Source organism: Saccostrea echinata, unplaced genomic scaffold (assembly GCF_033153115.1).
Source record: "Saccostrea echinata isolate AGI-Se365-2 ecotype Australia unplaced genomic scaffold, CSIRO_AGI_Sech_v1 ptg000032l, whole genome shotgun sequence".
Lineage (NCBI taxonomy): Eukaryota > Metazoa > Mollusca > Bivalvia > Ostreida > Ostreidae > Saccostrea > Saccostrea echinata.
The window spans coordinates 1,610,129-1,621,913 of record NW_026889781.1 but is presented as its reverse complement, the minus strand read 5'-3'; the positions used below and the strand labels follow the sequence as shown (position 1 = coordinate 1,621,913).

Here is an 11,785-nt window from a genome sequence, read left to right as displayed (position 1 = left end):
ATTTCCTCTAGATATTCAAACGTGTTTAGTCGACGGTGAATGCTTAAAACACAGGAAAAGGTTCGTATTTTTTCCTTAATCTTGTACTTGAAAAAAAGATGAAGTTTTTGATCTTTTCAATAATAGAGATTTCCGCAAAATCCTTTCGATTCATATATTCAAAGCAAACATGTATTGCAAAATCAAGTCTTTCAGTAATAAATCCTTTCTTTCAGACTAGAAAACGAAACATATCGTCTATATTTAGAAAATGTCATACATACACAATTGGCTTTTTATCTTGCTATAACACAGGGTTAACAATATACTAATAACCTTCCTAATATATTTTGAATTTTATTATTATAAAGTCTAATGAATATCAAGTAATACAATTATATTGTACACACATGATATAATCAATTTTGACAAGAAAAAGAACCATATTAACGTTTGCTTAAAAACACCTTGTCGCATTTAATTTTGAAATTTAAGGCCTATGAAAATGATTTCTTTTATACCGATTCTTTCTTTACAGGCATTTCCAAAACACTTGGTCTGAAGTAAAGGGCAAAAACTTTCAATGTCTGATCCAAAGCGTACGTATTTACGAATGTAATACACGTAAATTCGTAGTCATTTCCACGTATGTCACATTATACACTTATTTAATTATGTCATATATGAATGCTACTTTCCCATCACATCCTCTGACGTTTAATTTCACTTTAATTATAGGAACAATGAAAAAAAAAATATAAATCGCAGTTACAAATACAGTAGTAAAAGATTCCTGCCTCACGATATCATCTTCGTAAGACTTAGGTCTGAAAACCATTTTACTTTTTGCGCCATTTCTTGCCAACTTTGATTACAAACAGTAAGGATCACTATAAAATCTTGAGTGTCAAAATATCAATATTTGATTGAAAAGGCGTCTAATTTTGTTTTTTTTTTTAAACTATTGTGATCATATTTACCTTTGTAAATGACGTAATCCTCTTGCCTCTCTGTGTATTAGAGATTAAAATTCTCTTTACGAGTACATAAGAATAATACACGTACCTATGTAACCGGTTCTTGTAGATCAAATATAGACAAGACGGTACATAGGGTTGGATTCTTATTTATTCCGTGAGAAAGTTGATTTCAAACTGTTGAATTTATAGATGAAATAAATGTTTTAATCAACCCTAAAAATAAATTACAATAACAACATATAAATACATAGACAACAAATAAACAAGCACATTCACTTTACAACACAAAACGATCACAATTTAAACACATAAAACATTCATTTAGGCCATTACTTTACACTTCCAACAAACGCATTCAAAGAGCGATAACTCTTTGAAACTCTTACTGAATTAAATGATATAAATTATATATCTCTCTATACTGAAATATTTACAATACTTTAAAAATATAAGTTTAACATACCAGTGTATGGAACTGAGTGATAACTCTGTATTCTCTCAATCAGGATGACTTTAAGAGTTATTACATGATGACCTAATAGATAAATAAATTATAAAATCATAATAATTCAAACCCAGATCTCAATTCCAAAGATCAACGGAATTAGCTAGATTAAAGCATAACTTGCTCCTTCTTACAATATCAGTCTTAACTTTAATAACTTTAGAAGTTTCACTCTAGCACATTCATACTCATTTAGCAAGTTTAAATTTTAAATACTTTAGTTTCATTCATTATCTTTAATTTTAGTTTATGATCCTTAGATGTGTTTTAGAAAAGGTTTACTTAAATAAATAACAATACATTAGTAATGCATGCGCAGCGCTTATGTCAATGTATGGATGAACGAATGAATGAAATTCCTGAAATAAAATATATATTAGCATAAATTAAACTTAAATAAAACTAAGTACAACTACATGTAACACGTTTAATACGAATTGATTGTAAAATGTTATTTCTTTTGGAAAACGATGCACATTAGTCTATCTCAAGTTAAAACAAAACTTCGCCTAATTTTTACAAGTTTATTACTTTTTATTTCCAACAGAAGGAAAGGGGGGATATCCACCACTTGCTGGAAACACAAGAAGCAATCCGCCTCCCCCTCCACGCCCACCGCCCCCACCCCCACCAAAGGACACATGTGATGCTAGTAATTCTCAGAAGAGATATGCTTGAGACCATTCTCAAAAAAATGGTAGACTGAAGAGAAAGAATTGTAACTTTTAATATGAAACAAGTAAAATCTATAATAATAGAAAGGAAACTCAGGTGTTTCAAGATTTTGTTTGTGATTGCTCCTTACTATATGTATTTGAACAAAGTTAAGGTATCAGATCCATAAAAGGACCTAATTTTTTAACCTTAAATATCCATCCTGTATTAAATGCTCGGAAATTAATTCAAAGCATTTTAGAGTAGAAAAGGATTTACCAGGAGAAATTTTCAAAAATATAATTACCTAGCAGTAATTAATTAATGAAGAATGCATTGAGGTCTATGGGGACAAGCAAATTTTTGAAAGTAAAAATTTAAATACTAAGAATATCAAAAAAATGCTGTGTTGGAAAGATGTATTTAAATACATAGAAAAACGATTGAAAACTAATTTTTTACCAGATAGATTGTTTTTAGAATTGATTTTTATTGATTAAAAGTAAAGGGGGATAACTCTTCAAGGACAGGACAAGGTTAAAAAATTCGGACACACTCCGCTCTTACATATTGATACTAAATCATGAAGATTATGTCTACATATACTGAGTATTCAGGCAATATATATCTGTTATGCATTCAGATTCATTGAATCTGAGGCTATTATGGATCGGATACCTTAACTTACGGAAAGAATCAGTAAACATCTATGAATGACAGATAGATATAATTTTAATTTTCATATACTAGTATATCGTATATATATCTCTGATATGTATACGATTCATCTGCCAAATAAAAACTTCCTAGCTTGAAAAAATTCTCTGTCACTATTTATGTATTTTATTTAAGGTCTGATTTAACAAAGTTGATATCTACATCAATATTTTAATAAGTGTGTTAGTATATTTAGAATCAATATAAATAGATACACAAGGTCATCTTTAAAAAATATTGCTTGCTTGCCCTCTCCCGACTCATGATTAAAAAATTGGGTTGGTAGGTAGGGGGTATTTTTCTTCCAAAAAACTTGCAAATAGGAAGTTTAAATAGTTATTTAAAATAGGTGAGAAATGAATAACAAAAATGCTTGCCGGAAGTTGAAAAAAGTTTGGAGACGGGCCGTATTTTAGTCAATTGGTCGGGAGAGGCCATTTTTTTAAGATGGCCCAGGCAATTGTTTATACGGTATAATATCCCTCTCTTGTCCAAAGGACTTTTTCGATTAATTTTTGTTATAAAAATATTATATTCATGATAAATGAATTGTGTTTATCAGTACCATTTTAATTTTTGTGCTTCTCTTAAAAACAGACCATTATACATGTATAGGGCACTTTTTTACAATGTGATATATCTTAAGAGATAATAATTTAGCAGGTCAAATCTTGGACTAGATAGTGAAGTAGATTGCAAAATGACTCGTGTAATTCTTGAAGAAAAATGTAAACAATGAATAAACAATTTCCTTCCTTTCTTAGGAAAAGGATAAAACAGGTAAACATATTCCTATATGTGGAAATGGACAATGGAATTCAATTACCCAATCAATAATATTGAACTATACTTAAGTATGAACGTTTCTGGGGATACACACACCTTTATGTTTTATTAAAATACATGGTTTGATGATCGGGTAACCCCCCCCCCCAAAAAAAAAAGACTTTAATTTATACAGATAAAATATATCACTGAGGGAGTTAACAAGATTGAAGTTCACAAGCTAGTTCAGGACTATTTCCCAAAGGATTGATTGACTGTAAATGTATAATGTTTTACGTACCTTTGGAGAATTTTTCACTCGTATCGAGACGTATCATATACCGGCGAAGAGCTTCAAATTTAGACCTGTACTCGGCACTTATGGCCTTTCTCGGATAATTGAGGGTTCTTTGTTGTATCAACGCCTTGACATGGTACCTGGGTTTTTGTGGTCTCATCCGAAAAACCTTGACTCTCACTTTTAGTGCCGGGCGCTTGGTGAAGAAACAATCACTAAATATGTTTACGTCTTAAGTTTGACACAGCGCCGGGAACGAGAAACGAGTCCAGGCCCCCCATCATCAAGTGAACGCCCTACCACTAGGTTGCCGCAACCAGTTTTTCTCAATGGAATTTTGAATCTTCCTAACTCTCTCCATGAAACATTATACTTCTATTCTGGTTTATTATTTTAGAAAACAAATTAAAATCTAGGCGAATAAGGTTCCGAATCAGGGAATCGTTCACTTTACAAACGCATGACGAAACGGGTTTTTGTGATTGCTAAGGTTTTATTCACATCCACATGTAACGATGTAATTCAATATAGAGAGATATCAGAAGAGACATAATTAAAAGAGAATATTACATACCAAAATTCATATCATATTTCACATCAGCCCGAGTTGCCCCATATCTGCGCGAGGACCGAAGGCCCGAGGGCCAATATGGGCCCCGATGGCATATATGACATATGATATGGATTTCAGTATATGGTATTCTATTCATCATATATCTAAAATACTTAACATATGAGTTATCATAAAGTTATTTAAGAATGATTCGTGCGTGTTTATGACCTTTTTCTATAAAATCGGATAAAGTCAATTTTAGGTCTTTGAAAAAAAATAAACCCACAAATTTTAGTAAAGAATTTTATTACAAGTATATTTAAATAAAATGAAGTTAATTAGCTTTTAAACTATATAGAAACATAACTTCCTGTTTCATACGGATTTTCGATCCGGTCTTTGTTATGGGGTATTGTGACGTCATCCGTATCGCACAGTGTGGAATCGGTGTATTTTCTATCAAGTATATGATAATATTGTTTAATTTAACTGTTTTATCATCAATAAACCTAACATCTAAAATTATCACAATATGTTTCTGAACTGAAAAAGTGATATATCTACCCGTTTAGAATTTGTTATAGATTATTTACTAGCTGCAATAATGTAGCCCTCTCCGATTTTTTTTTTTTTTTTTTGGGGGGGGGGGCTACAACTCCTTAGGATCTCCGTAATGGTGCAAGTGCGGGAGTGGTTCACTACAGCACAGATTTCGGCTCAAATTATCAGTAAGTGGGTATTTTAATAACATATCTTACCTGAACTCATAAAACGTAGTTATGCAAGACATAAATTGATCCTAAAATATACAGAACAATCCGTATATCGGTTATTTTTCGTGTATGGCAACATCACAACTTGAATTTATCCGCCATGTTTACTGACCTTGATCGATTTTATTTTTTGGAACAACCAATGAGGATTCGGGAACAAGGGGGGGGGGGGGATCTTGTAGGATTTCCCTTATTTTAAGCATAAATATTACTGTTTATGAAAAAAATTACATAAATGCTTTTACTTATTGAAGTTTAGTGATACCATACAACACAATCATTTATCAACACCGACATCTGCGTTATCAAGTGATTCTAAAATTCAAGCGCAAGTTTTAGTGCATCACGCGAGAACTGTCATGGCTGTTGAGGAGAACGACTGGTAAACACGTAGATTTATTTTACTTGGTTTTCGCGTGTAAAGGGCTATGATGTTAATTGTGAATAAAAATTCCGTCTTTATTGGAAGTAAGTTATATGTAAAAACAATTTATTTTGCCTGCAGTCGTCCGTATCTAAAATATATTTGCACCATTACGGAGATGCAGTGGAATTGTAGCCCTCTCCTGAAAATATCAGATTAAAAAAATCGGAGAGGGCTACATTATTGCAGCTAATTATTTACATTTTAACTTGATGCTGAAAAGGTGTAATACATGGTGAATTTATATTAAAATATTTATCAAAAATATCTGCTCTTTATTACCATTAATAGGGAGCACACATTCAATTATTTATGCTTCAGTTTGCGAGTTACATAGATATATGTAGATGGTATTTCATGAGTTATTGTTCATAACTATTAGAGAGGGATATTTTTTCTCAGAATTTACAAATCCCCCCCCCCCCCCCCAATACTACTAAAAGAATTGACAAACAAAAGTACGAAGTAAATCAAAAACATGAAGTGCATTACATGTAAATATAATATCACATCATGTAACTTTATCGAACAGAATTTTTTATGCATCTTTGAATTGAATAATATTTGAAATGAACATAATACAAAATAAATATTTATTTATTTAACAGTTGTGATAAAATTCATGAAGCATGAAAAGCTACATTTATGTGATTTCTTATAATACATGTCAAGTTTATTTTCCTATAGGCCATCGTTTAAATCACCAAATTAGGGAAGGAAAAATTTTGAAAGTGGTGAGCATATGCACCACAGCAATTGTCAATCTATGAGAGATACGATTTCCATTTAATTTATTGATTCGCGCAGAGTACATGCAACTAACTAGAGTTCTAACTAGGATTAATATACACAGTAAATATACAAAGCAAATTTAATATTTTAAGCTTGTTATACAATTGAAATATTAAGCGATATAAATTTAATACCTACCCCCTTCTCTTTCTTTCTCTCTCTAACTCTCTCTCTCTAATTTACACGAAACTGCTGGAGGTTCATAACGTGTAACAAAATTGTTAGGCATTTCTTTATTTCTTTTTGCCTTACATAAGACTCTGAACTACCCTTTGTTCTGTAGGGGGCAGTATAGGGAACCCATTGTACTATTCTGGTAATATAAGGTATGAACAGACACCGTTGGGTGTATCAAACAGAATTTATTCCAGACAGGAACATTCAGACATGGCGGGTAAAATACAGAGGCGACAGGGGCAGATACATGTAAGCCTATTTTCATTATTAGATGAGTCGTACCATTACTAGATAAGTCGTACAACAAACATAGACAGAAGTACATTACATCCCCCTCACTAAAATTAAAGACAGTTTTTGGTCATTTAACATATAGATACAGAACGTAAAAATTTTCAATTTTTCAAATGTTCATGGCAAGAGTCTGGATTTTGTTTCAAACACTCAAAATAAACAAAAATAATAATAACACTAAGTAATATAGCAGAACTTGTGTTCTGGCAGCTGCATGGGGATTATTATGCCCCAAAGCACAGTGAAAACTGCTGACTAGACAGGCAACTAATATCAAAAGTCACTAACAGAATTATTTACAAGCACTTCACAAGTCAAGTTTCTCTGGAGGTTTAACGATTCGTCCAGATCTGGTTTGGTGTGTGTTTTTGTGATTGGCGGGTTTGTCGCTGACTTGAGGTGTAGCAGTATTTTCTATGGTAGGCTCATTGGGACCGCTGTCTTCCATGGGTATGTCCTGTTCATCCACTTCATCCTGGGGATTTTCACTTGATTTGTGGAGATGAACACGATTTCTGCGATAAAGTCTCCCTTTTCTTTTCACTAGATAAGATCTTGGTTTGTCTGTTTTCTCTACGACAATTCCTGGGGATAAGGACATAGAACCAGGTGTTTCCATTCTGACTGTTGTTCCATTGTCTAGGGGTGATAACTCCTCCACATTTCTTTTCCTGTCATAGTAAAGTTTCTGCTTGGCTTTCTGGGCATTTAGGTGTTGCTTTACCTTTCTGAGGTCGTGTGTTGCTGGTTTAAGTACATCATGTGGTGCTGGAAGCGTGTTTCTAGGTCTGCGTCCCATTAATAGTTGAGCTGGTGACAGATTAATGTTTTCTAGAGGAGTTGTTCTGTAATCTAGAAGAGCAAGCTGCTTGTAGTCACACTTTGTCCATAGGCTTTTTATAGTTTGTACTGCTCTTTCAGCCTTGCTTTGAAAATGGGGGCTGCTTCTTTCATGTTCAATTCCAAGCTCTGTGCAGAAGTTTTTGAAGTTAGCTGAGCTGAATTGTGGTCCATTGTCAAACCTGAGTTTCTCTGGAAGTCCATGGCATGCGAAAACTGTTTTCATGGCTTCTATTATTGCTGTTGTTGTCTCTGATCTGAGTTCTACGGTGTCAATGTATTTTGAATAGTAGTCCACCAGAATCAGGTATTTATTGCCTCAGAATTCAAATACATCAGCTCCAACATGAGTGTATGGAAGATCTGGAGTTGGTGTTGGCATAAGAGGTTCTCTGTTTTGCTGTTTCTGATACTCTGCACAAGACGAACAATTATTTACAGCCTGTTCTATGTCGGCATTCATCGCTGGCCAATACATGACCTCTCTAGGGCGACTCTTTGACTTGACTATTCCAAGGTGAGACTTGTGTATAAGGTTAAGCATCTCTTTCTTTCTGCAAGCTGGGTGGGATGACTATTCGACTGCCCTTGTACACAATGCTGTCAAGAACGGATAACTGATCCCTTGAGTCAAAGTACTGTCTGACTTCAAATGGAGATTCATTCTTTGTGTCTGGCCATCCTGTTTGAATGGTGCTCATGAGAGTTTCAAGTTCACTTCTTGTTTGTCTCTGGATTTCGGAGTATTTTTCAGGTGTTATGGATAACATACAGATCATGTCTGCTTTCTCAGTCTCATCTTCACCACTTTCCGCTAGGTAAGCCCTTGACAGAGTGTCTGAAATGTACATCGTAGTTCCCTTCCTGTATTTGACGGTGATGTCATACCACTGAAGTTTTATCATCATCCTTTGGATCCTCATAGGAGCTGACAGTAAAGGTTTATTGAACAAAGTTTCTAAGGGCTTATGATCACTGTACACTGTGACCTCCTTTCCGAAAATGTAGTTGAGAAATTTTTGACAACTGTATACTATAGCTTGCATTTCTTTCTCAATTTGAGCGTATCGTTTCTCCGAGTCTGTAAGAGCTCTAGAACCATAAGCTACTGTGCGGCCTTCCTGTATCAAAACCGCTCCAAGTCCGTCTTTGCTCGAATCGCATTCGATTTCGACCGGTTTGTTCACATCAAATAGAGCTAATACTGGTGGCTTGGTACACACGTCTTTAAGTCTCTGGAAACTTTCATCCTGTTCGTGGTTCCATTGAAATTCCACATCAGACTTAAGAAGGATTCTTAGAGGAGCATCCAAATCACTCAGGTTTGGAATAAATTTCGACAAGTACTGGACAAGTCCAAGGAACCTGCGTACACCTTCCTTGTCATGTGGAGCCGGCATGTTTAGTATGGCCTTGATTTTGTCTGGGTCTGTTTTGAGTCCCTGGTCCGACACTATATGGCCCATGTATGGCACACTAGATTTACGAATCTTGCATTTTTCAAAATTCAGTTTCAGATTGTAGTTTGTTGCCCATTCCGCAACTTTTCTAAGTATGGCATCATGTTCCTCGAGTGTTTCACCTGCAATGAGAATGTCATCTATGATTGCAGACGCACCTTTGATTCCGGATATCATGTTGTCCATGATCTTCTGATAGATTTCTGGTGCAGATTTTACACTCACTACCATTGAGCTGACCCACTCTGTTGGCCTGTCCACTTTCGTGATGTATCCATTAGTTTCCATCTCTCTCAGCTTGTCAACTGCTCTGGGCTTGATTTCTGCTGGGAGTTTCCTTACAGGATGAATAACTGCTGGTACAGATTCGTCTATACTGAGGTGGTACTCTCCGGGTAGTGTTCCTGTAGTTTCTTTGAGTTTTGGATAGACTCTGGATAGTTCACTTTGTGCACTTTCTGTAGTCTCAGTCACAGCTGATATCCTAGTCTGCGAATCAGGGTCGGGTTTGTATATCAATCCAAGAGCGACTGCAGTATCACCACTGATGATATTCTCTTGATCTAAGTCAACCACTTCAAAGTGAACATTAGTCTCACGATCACGGTAGATAACCGGAAGAGTTACTGATCCTATTGGTTTGATCTTATGATTGCTGAATGACTTAAGAGTCTTGTTAGAATTCTCCAGTTTGCATCCTCCCAAGTTTCTAATTTGAGCAGATGTGAGTATGTTAGTCCGTGCTCCAGTGTCTATCCTGCAGCGAACCTGCTGATCTTTGATACCGAGATGAACATCCCAGTTGTCATCTTGAGCAGACTTGACGGAAGTACACATACTAATGGTAAGTAGTTCTTCTCCCTCTGACTCTGTATCTCCCTGTACTGTGCTGGCTTTGACCTGTTTCAGCCGACGACGACACACTTTCTACCAGTGGTTTCGCTGTTTACAGTAACTGCATATGGTTCCTAGTGCTGGGCACTTTCCACGTTCGTGTTCCAGACCACAACTTGAACAATTTGGGTTGTCGATTTGTTTAGAGTGTTTTGGTTTTCCGGTTTTAACACTTTTGTTGCGTGCCGCATTGATCTTGGTGGGGTGTTTCTTATGCGAATGAGAGTCTATTTTCAGCACTTCCTCTCCTCTCATTAATTTGACTTGTGCTTGTGACAGTTCAAACTGTTGTCCAATTTCTATGGCTTTCTTAAGTGTGATATCCTGGCCTTGTTCTAACAACCTCTCTTGCACTTTCTTATGTCTGACGCCACTAATGATGAGGTCAATCAAAACATCATCATTATCCGCGTAATCACAGTCCATAGCTAAGATTTTGAGATCCTTAACAAAATTATCAAAAGTTTCGGCCTCTTTTTGTGTTCTTTGATGAAGCCTGAATCTTGCCATTCGCTTGTTTTTCTTGGGGCGAACGTAGTTTTCTAATTTCTCCAGAATTTTCTTTGGATCGTCTTCATCGTCATTTTCAAATACAAAAGTTTTGTATACTTCCCTACCTTCTTGTCCAATCCACATGCCGATACATCCTGTCTTATGTTTGGCATCGGATTTCGCGAGTGGCCCTTTGAAGATGAAACCCACGTGTTGCTTGAACCGACAAAAATTCTTGGTACAGATCTCCGGCTTGCCAGTCGAATCTAGGCTGATCGAACGGAAGCGTTATGTTATCATTTTGAGTTTCTTCTGACACCATGTACTATTCTGGTAATATAGGGTATGAACAGACACCGTTGGGTGTATCAAACAGAATTTATTCCAGACAGGAACATTCAGACATGGCGGGTAAAATACAGAGGTGACAGGGGCAGATAGCCCTATTTTCATTATTAGATGAGTCGTACCATTACTAGGTAGGTCGTACAACAAACATAGACAGAAGTACATTACACCCATACTGTCTCGCTAGTGAGTAAGCTTTTCGAGTGATGCGGTAGATTCTCCCTCTATATCAGACACGTTCAGCAACGGCGAGCCTGTATATCTCTTGGGTGGTTAACTCACAGTTATCTTCTACCAGTTTCCTTCATTGGCTGATTCTCTGACAGCTGATTTGTTGAAAACAAACAAGAAGTATTTGTGAAACACTCATGCCCCCGTATGGCAGCCTATGGCGAAGGTAAAATTATCTAAAATGTAAGTCGAACTCTAAGGACTAGGTCAAGATATAAGAAAGTTCTTAACCAAAGAAGGGATTTTAACTGTGAAATATGAAAGCTCTGGCTCCAACTGATGGAAACTTAAGAAAAGGTTTTGTTACAAGAAATGCATATTATTTTATGAAATATTAAAGCCCTAACACTAATTGTACAAAAGTTATGACCAAGGTTGAAAATTTTCAAAAGTAGGCCAATTTCAAAGGTTAAAGTAAAATTTCTTTGTATCCAATGAAATGTCTTGTTACAGGTAATACACCTGTGAAACATGGAAGCCCTAGTACCAACCGTTCAAAAGTGATGGTCAAGGTTAAAGTTTTTGAAAAAAAAGTGGGTCGAACTCCAAGGTCAAGGCCAAAGGGTCAAAATCCTTGGTATCCAATGGAATGTCTTGTCACAAGGAATA

At 35.5% G+C, this 11,785-nt stretch overlaps 1 protein-coding gene across 1 annotated transcript; it reads right to left on the bottom strand.

The window, feature by feature from the left end:
- Positions 1-7,218: 7,218 nt before the first annotated feature.
- Positions 7,219-7,977, bottom strand: LOC133197849 (uncharacterized). Its single transcript, XM_061334037.1, has one exon. The coding sequence runs from the start codon at positions 7,975-7,977 to the stop codon at positions 7,219-7,221; it is 759 nt and encodes a 252-aa protein (XP_061190021.1).
- Between the last annotated feature and the right edge of the window lie 3,808 nt (positions 7,978-11,785).

Excerpts from the sequence above, each read along its gene's own strand:
- LOC133197849 (XM_061334037.1), bottom strand. The coding sequence starts at position 7,977 with ATGAAAACAGTTTTCGCATGCCATGGACTTCCAGAGAAACTCAGGTTT.